General features: G+C 41.4%; 1 protein-coding gene across 2 annotated transcripts in view; it reads right to left on the bottom strand.

Annotated features, from left to right (window-relative positions):
• The window catches only part of LOC128758729 (glypican-6-like), a 108,710-nt gene extending 94,957 nt beyond the window's left edge, over positions 1–13,753 (bottom strand). For both annotated transcript variants that reach the window (XM_053864998.1, XM_053864999.1), the window contains exon 1: positions 13,325–13,753. In XM_053864998.1, the coding sequence (XP_053720973.1) occupies positions 13,325–13,487 (163 nt within the window). In that variant the 5' untranslated portion in view covers positions 13,488–13,753. The remainder of the gene's footprint in view (positions 1–13,324) is intronic.
• Between the last annotated feature and the right edge of the window lie 207 nt (positions 13,754–13,960).

Here is a 13,960-nt window from a genome sequence, read left to right as displayed (position 1 = left end):
AAATTAAAATGAAGTATAAAGCGCCCCAATGTGGGGATAAAGAAGATATATGTAATGTATGTGTGTTTAAAGTTCAACAACTTGACTCTAAGTACTTTTGTTTGTTGGTTTGTCATCGGGTAGTTACGAAGAATAAAAGAATTTTGCCATGCAGTTATGCTCCGAAGCCATTTCAGCTGGCTGGTGCATGACTCTGTCCGAAACGGAACAGCTGGTGGTCTGAAGTGCCTGCGGGGAAGCCTGAGGGAGGGAGATGACCAGCCCACTCATTTACCGCTAGCTTACACAGGGGACAGGAAACAGCGGGACTCTGGGAGCAGATAGAGTTCCAGCACCCTCCAGGAGCAAAACAACACAGCTGTGCCAAGTAGCCTTGCAAAGGCCTGTGTGCTGTTTGACATATGGAAATATTCAATGATCAACGAGATGTGAGCAAGAGGACACAAGTGTCTGTAGAGCTTTTTGGATCTTAAATCGTTGGATGTAACCCTAAGAGAGACAGCAGCTTTAAAGGTGTATGTGCGCTATTCACTGATTTATTTTCACAAACTCACTCAACAGACTTGAATCCACACAATTATTCCGACTGTGACGGTATATATCTTCAATATACATACAGTATACAATATATCAAATGAAAGTATTTCCACCAGCATTGCGCATGATGTTCACAGACCTTAAAATAAGTCACCGCTGAACTTTTTTTTTTTTTTTTGTTAAAGTGCGTTGCCTGTTAGACACTCTGCTCTATTGATTTTGATATAGCCTTCACGCTGCTTTGCTGCACCAGACTCACCAGGGAGGAATTCTAGCTCTTAAAACGGTCTCAACAGTGACACCTGAACATGAAAAACATTCTTTTTTTTAAACCTGCCACTGGTGTCGACATTATTTGACGGCATCAGAGGTTTCCATGACAATTTTGGCACATGCTGTTTATCTGTGCTTAATGCTTGTTTACACTCAAATCTCCATGGGGTGGTTTATTTAAGCAAATCACCTCAGCCGTGCGACTGAAAAACAAAAATAAAAGGTCCCACGTGTGCAAAAAAAGGAGTATTTGCATCCTTGACACCTCGTTGCGATATACCCATGTGGCTTTTCTCAAAAGCACAGAGCAGCTCGTGTCTCTCGCTGTCTTATTGCTGGTGTCATGCTTGAGACTTCTATTCAAAGACGACCCCCTGAGGAAAATAAAGCTCCAGCGGGCAGACAGAAAGACCGTAAACAAAAAGAACACCTTGTTAGGTAACATAATAATGAGTGATGCTAGGAAACACATGAAGACGCTCTGCGCCAGAGGCTGAAAATAGAGGTGATTACTTTTGTCACAGAAGGTTAATGCCGGGTTTTGAGTGAGTGCAGGTCAATCCTGGGGGTCTACTTCACGCCGACATCGGCTGATAAACAGCGTCCACTAATTAAAACATCTATCCACAACACTCCCATGTCAACTGGAATGTCTCCAGTAAATCCACTCACTGTGAGAGTGAAATGAGAGATGGAGTCTTTCCACAAATGTCACCATATGTAATGCCGTATGGCAGAATTTCTTGATATCATACTTTTTTTTTAAGTGCATCTGACATGACATTTATAAACTGCTGAACTACAAAAAGAGAACCCAGGATCAAAGCAAATCTTTTCTGAAAAGTCCTCTCACCAATAATTCAAAACAATGATCTGAAGAACAACAGAAGCCTTCATGTTGACTGGACAGCATTTGACATAGCTGTACCTGCAACATAAATACTCCCTTCTTCATCCTGGCTGGACACAAAGAGTCGGACACTTTTTTTTTCAAACCTTGCCATTTCTCCAGATCACCTGCAGACCTTCCATCACTGTGTCCATTAACCTCTGCTTTAGCCTTTCTCTTCTAGCTTTACCGGGAAGGCCTTTGAATTCTTCTCCCAGTGGATCTTAAAACCTTCCCCTCGAACAATCTGGCTTTCCCCCTGCTTTTCCTCAGTCACTCTTATTTTCTAAAAACGTCAGCAAACTCTCCCTCGGAGCGAGCAACATCACAGCTTTCAATGATGAAGTTAAGTATAAGGAACCCTAGAAAAAGTGGACGAGGCAAAGCATTTTTGGCAGATGTAATTCCCAACTGAGAGGAATAGACCTCTGCACATCCCACTGGTGCTGTTTCCAGCTGGAAAGAATTCCAACCAGGTAGGAAGAATTTCTCCAGTCACATACCTGCTCACCAAGAGGTCATGACTACAAAACAGTCAGGTTGCTGCTCTGACAGACCATTGAAAGCCAATTCTAGTCTTGCCTACGGTGCCTTTACATACTGCCATACTTGTAATAAAATATTCTAAATGATCTTTTCTGGAGAGTGAAGCAATCTTGCTGTATTGGCTAGTAAAAAATACCCATATTACTTTGTATTGGATTGTGCTTTGTGGGGTTCTATCAGCGAGGTATCCCTCATGAGCAGAAGCAACAACACTGGAGGCTGCACTTCCCAGATTAAAAGAGCATTTTTCAATGACAATTCAAGTTATTTAAGTGAAAGTAGGCTAAGTAGGGTGCTATTAAAGTATGCGTTTACTGTGGAAGATCCTGTGAATTAAATTATTGTCTACAAATGTACTTCTGCACAGCATTCGGCATGTTAAAGAGACTAGAAAGGCAACCAAAGAGCAACTGCATCAATGACTATACTAGCTTTGACAACTCCTTGTAGAGTAAATAAATCATCTTGTGGTATGTATTCATTCACAGGTACGTAGCAGGTTGTGTCATGTAGGTGCTTAAACATGTTTGTGAGTGTATTGTGGATGCTGGCTGGAGGGTTGAGTCACTGCATGTGGGCAGTGCGGTATGGTTGGTGCCTTCTTGCCTCAAGTTAACATTATATATGTTTTATTTAATACAAATAATATAAAGAGGTGTAACGTATGAATGAAAACCAAACGAATTATTACTCTTGTACTAAGAACTGATCTATCATTTTACTAGGAAAGCGTTTGCTTAGCTTAATACAACAGCGCTTTCACTCCAGGCTATGTACAACAATGGTCCAAATCCACCATTGTTAACCTTTCTTGAGCTTATTGCTGTAATTTTTTTTAGGTCCTGTCAATGCTTGAGGCAGCACATCACTCAACCCCCTTAATTACTGCACTTGATTGAGAACCAGAAGAAAAGTGCTTCAGCAGCCTGCTGCACCACGGTCTTTTCATGAGCCGCAGAAAAATATGATGCTGAGGAAGGGCTGTCGACTGTACTCTTCAGGCATGAATGCTTTTGGAGCGCTATCAGATTTTTTTTGTGTTGGGAAAAAAGAAAAGCCGGTTGCCAGCTGAGCTCAGCTGTTCAATAACGTATGCAGCACAAGATCACACAGCCAAACGTCTTCCTAAACTGTATCAAATGATACAATAATATAATAATTGTGATGTCAGTTGTTTTTATTATTGCCCCCATTGTTCACCAGTGTTGAGAGTAGGGCTGCAGCTATCAAATAATTTAGCCATCTTGTATTCTACCATTTTTTTTTTTTTTACAATTAGTAATCACATAAAAATGTGTTTTTCCAAAGATAAAAAATAAAAAATAAATGGCCATCTGGCTTCCTCTTTCAGATAGTTTATTTTTTTAACACAAATAAAATAAATAAATAAATAAATACATATTTCCCATGAAGTTGAAACAATTATTAGAAAGTGGGCGCAGGTCTGTGATAATAATATTTTGAATGTTATTTGTTAGCTTGGCTGCTTGCTCAGGGTACCATGACGACGGTCTTATATGGGAAATGTGTCGACTCATATCTGTGATGATTTTGCTGAAAAAATAAGAGAATAAAAATCAATTATCACTAAGAATGAATGACACATAACACATGACTATTCTATCTGAACACAGTTGTCGCATGGTGGACAAGACCGTTGACAAGACCGTTGCAAGACAGTGTGTCAGGGAGTCAGAGTGACTGTGCTGTTGTGATACTCCTACAACAGTAGAAGTAATTGCAACCTTGGTTACAATAGCGGTCTGAATTCACAACCTGGTCTACATCCCCTGGGGAGTGCATACTTGCTCCAAGTTTCCTCAGTATGTTATGCCCTATAAAATCTGGGGTTTTTTGTCTAGCAAAAATGTGGAGCTGTTCATCCATACCTTCAACCGCTAGCTATATCAAGGAGAAGAAGAAATTTTGCAACCCAGATATAAGTCAGAAAACATGGAAACAAAGTACACAGTAGGTCCCATTTAATTTAATAAACAGAGTTGAGGAAGCTACTGTAGTTCAGCTTACTTGTACAGCAGTAGAAGTTATTATGACCTGACATGTAACTAAACTAAACAAATCAACCTATATTTAATGAGATCATAATGTACACTAAACAACACATTTTCCTCAATACTGCATTATAAAGTACATTCACAAAAGCCAACACTACATTAACAACATTTTAAACTCATTTAAAAGTAACTTTAAAAGCCATTTCAGCTGTGAGACTAGTTTGACTCCATCTTCAAGTTCCACAGTTCACTCAACTTCTTAACTTCACAGCGCTAACTTTTCACATTCCTGAACAGTGTAGCGACACATTCATCTGTATCAGACTAGTGTGTAAGGCAGGTAGATCAATTGCATTGAATATGCAGCTAAGTCTACCTGGTTTCCTGTCCACGACTCCAGTCTGGATGCCTGAGATAGAGCTGCTGCAGCATCGGAGACATGTTGTCATGACGATGCAGCGAACTGTTGCACTGGACACTGGTTCACTTGTTTTGTTTTGCTGTCGAGTACTCAAATGACTCGAGTAACTGTTTCACCTCCTTCAAACCTGGCAAAAGCCCCTTCAAAAGCGTTTTCCAGTCCAGTCCAACTGGTCTCACACACTTAACCTTTCAACAAGTTTTGCCATCTTCTTCTCTGCAATTTTAATACTATCAAGTTACAGTAGTAGAACTCAATGATACATAATAAAATGTTTCAATTCAATGGGAAATAATGTTACATCCACCATCAAAGAAGAGCATGGCTGAGGTTATGATAATATCCTGCATCTCACTTGGTGGCTCTCGAAGAGAGGCATGAGACAAACAAGGCAGAGAGCAGTAGGGGAACTAATTAAAAGCCACTTGATGGCAGCATGTGCAAACACCAAGATTGGAAAAAAAATGCCCACAAAACACTTCTCTAATTGAAACTGGACTCAAACCATGAGGCGTTCACTTATGTGGAAGACCGTGCTCCATGCTGCCAAACCTATGAATTGTCTCCACGACAAAGTGCTGTCTAAAGCCATGAAAATTAATAATATTCTGCAATTATTTTAAGAGGGTTGTGCACAGTGTTTGGGGACTTACTTCACCAGCAAACATTTTTTACCCGTTACTTTAATCTAATGTATGTAAATATTGACACAGGATTATTTTCACTCCGCTGAAATGCCTACTGTATACATCAACATGCAACACAGAAGGCTGCCTTGGGCATCAGTATGGGACGCAGAAGTCCACTTTCCCAGAGTCAATATACATTACGCCATGGGAGTGAGGATGGGTTGATTACTTTATTGGTCTCGTGAATATTTATACACAGAATATCACTGGGTTTGTTTTCATCATCAGTCTCAATGGTCTTTTTTTCAGTTAATTGTCCCACCCTCCACTGAGGTACCAAGTACTTGAATGGACTACCGTATTTTCCAGACTATAAGCTGCTACTTTTTTCTTGCGGTCTGAACCCAGTGGCTTATACAACAATGCGGCTAATATATGGATTTTAACTACGGATGCTCCAGTCTATCAGCCACCGATTATGAAAGGTTGATGTCGGCGTGATCGCTGAATGCCAATCACAAAATCCGATCACATGTGACAGCCGGCACTCTATTGATGTACCGTCCGAGGTTTGTGATGTGTCCGCTCCTCCTTCCCTCCCTGCCGACTCGCCGCTTGCTTGGCAACAACATGTCTACTGTGGAGGGTTTTTTTCAGTCTGTCATGTAAAGTTAGCATCCTGCAGCACATGCACGTTAAAACGCCACGAATTAAATACGATATTTAAAACACCAGCAATTGATGGAGCACAAAAAGTTTTCTGTGCTCCATCAATTAAGTTAAAACTCCATGAACCAGCAGTCACTCGCGGACACTGAGCGTGACATTCGGAACAAGAAATAATCATTAATTTCACCGATGACCAGCCTCCCTCGGGTGTCGTTTTAAGACGGAATCGTCTGAATTTGCTGCTGTTTTGTGTGTGTCAGATGCCACGTTCTTTGGCCACCTGAATCTGAAACTTTTTCAGAGTGGGAATTTTCATAAAGAAGGTAGAAGACAGCTGCTTCAGCTGAGTGCTCTCCCTGTCTCTCGTTTTTACAGTCAAAAGAGCGTCATGCTGGCAAAAATACTGAGCCTCGTCACATCAAACTGCTGACATCACAGGCGTTTTATTTGTCTTTAAAGCGCTCAAATTGCGCTGTTTTCGCCCGCATGTCCGCAGCTCTGCTAACAGAGAAGATCTACTGGAGGGTGAAAACAGTGCTTTACACCTCAAATGTAAATAAGATGTGAGGAGTTCATGATACAAGTTCAGAACACTGCTGAATTTTTTTCACGAGTCAGTCTCGATGCTGGACCCTGTTTTCAAAACTAGAATTATCACTGGAAGTGATCCTCATGCATTTTCTGCGGCGCAGAAGCCCCAGTGCACTCGCAGCCTATGGACTTATGTACGAAAAAGATCTATTTTGCTTCTTAAATTTCATGGGTGCGTTTAATATTCAGTTGCTCTCTATAGTCCAGAAATTATGGTAACAGTAGCAATTTGCCCTTCTGATATATCGTAACTGTTTCCGTCTTCTTAGTAACGGTCCACAAGATGGGACACACTGTTTCTCAGCCGCCAGCATTCGTTTGAACTGTGGTCAGTGAACCCATTTTCCATGATTGAGAATGGAGCCCCATAACAGCTATGCACTCCGTCTCATTGGAGCTTGAATGTGATGAGGCACAAATGTGATTTCACCTTTGACCTTTTCTAGAGCGCCAACCCTTTTGACATGCAGTAACAGTATTCCACAGCTCATACGGTTGTGCTCCTTGCATGAAAACCGGAGGAGCAGAGTGTGCACCTCAACACACGCCAGTTAAATGGTTCTCTCTGCAATGTCACGACTAAACCAGCAGCAAGTAGGTTCACAGATCTAAAAATTGCTTGTGGAAACGTCTTAAACGTTTTGATTTCTCCAGTGTTTCTTGCAGCTCCTTAAGAGTGTCACTTGTGTGGGTGGTCCGAGCATTGCTCACCCCACAAGCCTCATGTGCGATACAAAGACGATAAACCAAGCCATGTGATCAGCTGAGGGACAATAGTGAGTCAGGAATTTCAAATGATTTCACAAAATTCATCTGGTTGTGTATTTTCTGCTCGAATCCTTCAATAATGAACAATGCCTATACTGCTTTTGGTTTCTTTCTTCCTATCATGGTATGACAGAAAATAAAAAAAGGAAATGTGAGAGATTAATACTTCCAAAAAACTGAGTGAATAAAAAGGATAAATGTCCCATTAAGATGAATCTAATAATACATCTCAGAAGGAGCTATACATAGATGAACCCTGCAGGAGAATCTCACGAGGAAATATAAAAGGAAACAAAAGAGGCAGCATTAACAGGAGCCGCGGCACATCAAGTAATTTAGTTTCAAAGCGGAAGCAGAGAGCCGACCCACGAGAATCCAGACTGTCGGTGATATAAGCAGCGGCGGAGCAGAAGCTCCATGGCAGGGCCTGACAGAAGCTTTCACAAGCCCTTGTGTTTAAGAACAAAAGCTGTGATAATCAAGCAGCAACTAACATCTGACACATGCTCACATGGGGGATTCACTCAGGCAAGCTGTTTTGTTGGCTGATTGCTGTGTTGCACTGCCAGGCAAGCAACGCTACAATTGACAACACGTGCGGCAAGAACAATCGAATGCTCATCCTGCTGGAAAGGAAGCTTTTCAAACAGCCATTTTTAAATATCTCGAGTGTCACTTCAGGGAGGCACTCCATCTTACATAAATGTGCTTGACGTGCAAATCTGTTCGACAACTCTTACTTTCAAACATCTGCCAGTTTTTTTTTCTGTCAACAACTTTGTCACTATGGATGCACTTGTGAATCTTTTAACAAGAACTTTGAAAGTGTTTTTTTTTTTTTTTTTTTTTTAGACCTTTGAATTTCTGTTCTGTAAAAAAGGAAAAGTAGGTTAGCGAACACACGAGCCATTTTCAAAAGTGGCATTTCCAATAACGTTTTACAGGAGTCATCAGAAAGAAAACTAGACAATCAAGAGAAGGATCTGACCTCGTTCGTCGAGGCAAAAACTGGGTTTCTCAAGCTGTTTACTCTGGTAATGAGTTATGTGACTCAGCAGCACGGGGCTCAAACGCTGCTGTGATATTTCAATAATGTATGGCCTGCCAAATTTAGATAGCTGCTGTACGACTGCGGTTATTCAGAGAGCCACACTCAAATACTCATCGCTGAAGCTCAACTTCTGAAACCTGACTCCATAAACGTAAGAAGAAATGGCGGCGATACACTTCAGCTGAAGTGTGATTCATAAAAGACCTCTGTCATAATGAACCGCAGCGAAGAGCCGGCGGGGTCATTAACGGAGGGAAATTGCCAACTTGTGCGTCATCTCATGTGGACATATTGTGGAGGCCGTTGCTTTAGTGTGACAGAGCAAATGACGGTGATAAGGACGACAACACTGCACATACGGCGTCTGCACATTTGCATTTGCTTCGATAATTAGCCATAATTGAGTGCAGCCTACAATCCTGTCTCACCTCAGCAGCTCGAACGCTAAGGTTATTGCGAAGGAACACAATAGCACCATGTCCCATCCATCTTATATATCAGGGGTGGCCAAACAGTCAGAGGCTCAGAGCCACGTTGTTTGACTGTGTTGCTGAAAAGAGCCACATCCAAATATGTGAAGCTGTGAGGCCCACCTGAACAGCTGGTCATGTGACTTAGCGGCAGTATAGCGCGCATATTCATACATTTTACCGTCATCCTCCACGAAATATCAAGCGGCGTAGATAGAAATGTGTGTGACATTTATTTTACTGATATATATATATATTTTTACGTGGCTCATGCCACCAATAACATCGACCTGGTCTGTGTGTGTGAGCGATGCTACAGACTGGAGCGTCTCATCTTCACTCCACTGAATTAAACAGACTTCACAACGATCAACAATGAATAATAGGTGAAACAAATGCCATACGTTTAGTTTAGGCAATGACAAAGTGGAACTAAGTCGTGTAAATCGTGGCTATGATGACGGTCCAGTCTTGGGACTGCGACTCACATCAACCTCCAAGCCGTACTAGAATAAAGTGCTTTTTCTGTTACAAACAAAAACAATGTTACTACAGTTATTCTTTATTGTATGTTGATCAATATTACTTTCTTTTTTCTTTTCTTTAATGTTAACAAGGATACAATGTCATGCAGCGGTGTACTTATAATAATTTTAGACACAAATTCAGAGGCGGCAGTGAGTTGGTGGGCACGAAATATTTACTTCTTCCTGGGGCGGCAACAGAAACTAACTGAGAAGGTATATATTATATTGGTATATAATATAGTAAGTGAAATACAGTAAGTAAAATACATGTCGCACACATTTCTATCACATTTCTATCTACGCCACTTGATATTTCGAGGAGGATCACGGTAAAATGTATGAATATATGCAAAAAAATAATGCAAAAATAATCCAAAAACAGAGTGGAGCCGGGGGTGGAAGACAGACAAAGGCACATCAGGTTAGTCTTGTTTTAAGGAGCTTTGCACCGTGTCAAAACAGTCTTTCATCCACACCGCCTTTAAGAGTTTGAATGAAACGTTCCAGATTTGATGTTTGCCCTTAGATATGATCTCTTCTTTGTCTTTCTGTGTCTGCTTTAAGTGCAACTGTTTGACCCCTCCTACTTTACCGATAGTATCGAATAGATATTATGTTTGACTTAACATGATAGAACGTCTTCTTTGATAACATGACAGAAGGCATGAGTGCAGAGGACTGGAACACAGGTTACAGGTGAATCACTCAACTCAGGCCTAACCTGCCTGTGCAGCCCTGCACTTGGTACAGTTCTGTATTTTGCACACAATGCTTGCATTTAATGCTTGCAACAGTGAGACAACAGCTAGCACTGCTGCCTCTAAGCAAGACGGGTGTTTTCTCCAGTTACTCTGGTTTCCTCCCACGGCCAAAAGACATGCTCACTAGGTTAATTGGACACAGTAAAGCCACCCCTAGGTGTGTGTGTGTGTGTCTGACTGTGCCCTGTGATGGACTGGTGACCTGCCCAGGGTAGTATTGTACTGTAGTACCCAAGATCAGTCTTGGTCTTGAGACCAGACTGACCCTAGCAGAGGCATGCATGTCAGACGCCACATGTATGATGGTTATCAGCTACTTGTTTGGCTTGCATCTCAGCAAATACCACTATGTTTTGAACCAGGATGCTTTATTCAAATGCCTCGAGGATGAACGGTCACTTTAAATTTGAATCACCTCGCTGTATCATTCATGACCTACATCTTAATAAACCACTAACAAATCCCTTGGTCCCTATTCACTATACAAATCTGTGCTCAGCTGCTACACTTGACTCATGATAAAAAAGGTACAAATCCTAATCATTGTCAGCCTCATCACTTATTTCTGACCTGAAAGTGTTGATGAAATATTTATGTAACAGATTCAACACTTCAATTACTGTAAAAGCGCCATCAATCGGTGCTATTGCAATCTTAATTATTTTTTAAAAAGCAGCTCGTACAGTAGAGTAAACTTCTGCTTCCTTTTCATGTCTGACTCGTGCAATGTCAATGAGTGATGGAACATGTCTGGTCGATCAGCACGCGGCCTCTCGATTAAACTCTCTGGCTACTTGGATTCTGAATCTGACAGATGACGGTGAAGACTGGAGAATGTGCCGGTTCAAGTTACAGCACATGCATTCTGTTGCAGTGAGTTATCATCGAATGTCTGATACTAAAATTGGATACTTTCATTCCACTTATCTATTAGACTGTTGGTGTTTTTCACTTTCGTCGAGCCTGTTTGAAGCATTTAGCCACCAAGCTAAGCTGTTCCAACATGGCATGACGTCAGTTCCTTCACCTTCATCTCAGTGTGCCGACTGAAGACTGTTGTATTTATTTCATTTAATTTGCTTCTTTGTTAAAGAGGCACAGTAATGTGTTTTTTATTGTTCGTATGTTAATTGCCGTCTTTTGATACTGTATTTTTTTAATCTAATTTCCTTGTGAAACTGTTGTTGAAAGATTGTAATATCATTAGTTTTCATTATCATTTGCTTCAACTGCCATTTAAAAACAAGATATTTTTAAACAAATTAGTAGAAAATGAAGAAGAATCATCTATCCACAGCATACTGAGTTCAGCAAAAGAGAAAACTAAGGGAAAAAAAAATGTGATTCCACTGTAAATGCAGCATCAATTTTTGTGGATTATGCAACTTGTTTTGCACTCGTCAGGTCAAGCAGGAGCGGATGTGTTGGGAAGATGAAACACATTGTTTCCTCTGTGAAGTCTTTATTTCTTTCAACTTCAAGTGACATACATTTTCTGGTCTTATATATGAATAAAAGAAGCCGTTTACAACGGTTCAACCGCAATATTATCTGGTTAAAACTGTACCACTTGACCTACGCATTTACCGCTTTGGGGACTAATTCCACCTTTTGACTGTGTTTAGATTCAGTTGCCAAAATCCAGTAGAGAAGTTGTAAAGCTAAGAAGATGAATTTGGTCTTTTCATTGAAATTACAATATGGAATGAGGGTTTGACTTAAATAATCTTGTAAAATTAACCCCTCATCTGTTTCAGGCCAAACACTGAAAGTGATTGTTCAACAACAAGCACATTTCATCCCGCTTATTTCAATAAAAGTGAGCATACACCACAATACAACGCTCCATAATCACGGTCAGAATCCGGGAAACACAAATTCTGATTTTTATATTACATCTTAACCCGTAGCCAATTTTAAATATACATATTTCAATAATGCTGTCTTTATTTTGTTGCAAAAATAAGGCATCTCATTCGACATTAAGTGAATGTAACTACTGCAGTAGACGGGCTCATAATCGCACAGGTAAGATACAATTACACTTTGAACAATGGATGGAATAAATTCAAGCTAAAAAGCAGCCGAGAGCTCAATCTCCACCAATGATCATGACTGTCTGACGGCGCCAATTATCATTTCTGCTGCTCTGGTTTTGTCGGCGAGAGGCGATGGAGTGATGAGGATCAGGCGGCTGCGCGTCTCCTGCGCGCATTATATTTACCAGTCCATCTCTCCTCCTGCTCTGACCACGGATTGCCACCACACAGATATAATAAACCTCGCGTGTCTGCTGTAGCCTTGAGGGGCAGAAAACAAATCCATGACCAAAAATACAGATCCGCAGCTGTGTGCATACAGCCCCCTACTGGTGAACAGGCGCTAGTGTCGAGGTCGAGCAGCAGGAGTTGGAGGATCTTCTGTTGAATGCGAGCAACAGGTTACAGCCATTTATCCAAGCTTGATCGCGCAATGCAAGAAAGTCGCTGCATGTTATTGATGGCTAAAGTTGACGGAACTCCCTGCGTCCTCTTTTATTTCAATAATATCACTGACGTGTCGCACAAATAATAGTACAATTTGATGTTTGTAAACGTTGGTAAGATACAGCATTTCGAAATATATTTTGGAAAAATGCAATGTTTTGAGACTGAAAAACAACTGAATTGTGCGTTCAAAGGTTTTATGCGTCAAGAATGTTTTAGAAAATAATTAAGAATAATTTTATACTGCATGAAATAATAATTAATAGAATTGCGCGTTTTTAATAACAGCATGTAAATTCAGAGGATATTAAACTTAAAACTGCTCAATTCAAAACCAAGAAAAGTAAATCGAGATTTGATAAGTCACACATCTGAAATTCAACTGGTGTCAGCGTGGGTCCCTTACATTTATGACACATTAATTTTTTCATTGATTATATACTTTTTTTTATCACGAGTGATGATGGACAGTGTTTTCTTTGCAAAAAGAGGCAATAGCAGGTGGTGCTGTCTGTGGCACTAATGAGACTTTAAATCGTGTTTTTTATTTATTTTTTTTTTAGAGGGACCTGGTTTTGCCGTGGGGTCGTATATGATTGTTCATAGATGATAACCCCGAGATCACCAACGGAGGCACCTGCAGACGTGACACGTGGAGAAGCGTCTCAGCTGCTTTGTTGAAGTTACCTACCTGACAATTCCTGATGCGGTACATCGGCAAGAGGGAAACCTTTGGCGTGATAAGCCTGTCGAACTTCGCTACAGCTGCGCGCTTTGCCCTCGGCAGCCAACGACAGAGACCAGAGCAGCGACAGAGTCCAGGAGAAGAGCTGCAGTCTCCACATCGCACACATCAGTCAGATCCTAGATGCTCGGTCAATGAGGAGATCCGTGAAAGGGGAGAAATCCACACGGGGTCCGCGCGTTCATCAAGGGATGGAGACACTCGGACGTCCTCACTTTGTCCACTTCATGGCTCGATCTGCGTGTATTTCCTGTCCTCGGGTCCGTTTAAGGAGACTTCCAGGTGATGACGGTGGTGGCGCCGATGTCTGTGCCTGCAACTTCACCGGAGATCTGGTCAGGCTGCGGGAAGAAAAAAAAAAAAAAAAGACCTAAGATCGACAACAGGAGGAGCGCGCAAGGGCAGGGCGGAACATGGAGTGGAGCTGCTCTCATCCACGCACTGTCCGCTGCTACAGCGCATCATCAGTGCGCACAGCAGCTCAGCCCCGCACACACAGCAAGCTCAGGGCAAAAGCATGTGGAAGTCAGGCCAGGACACGCGGCGGAATATAGTCCTGAATGCAAGCGCCATGGATTGTCA

Source organism: Synchiropus splendidus, chromosome 5 (assembly GCF_027744825.2).
Source record: "Synchiropus splendidus isolate RoL2022-P1 chromosome 5, RoL_Sspl_1.0, whole genome shotgun sequence".
NCBI lineage: Eukaryota > Metazoa > Chordata > Actinopteri > Syngnathiformes > Callionymidae > Synchiropus > Synchiropus splendidus.
The sequence above is the reverse complement of the archived record's forward strand: the minus strand, read 5'-3'. Positions and strand labels throughout refer to the sequence as shown.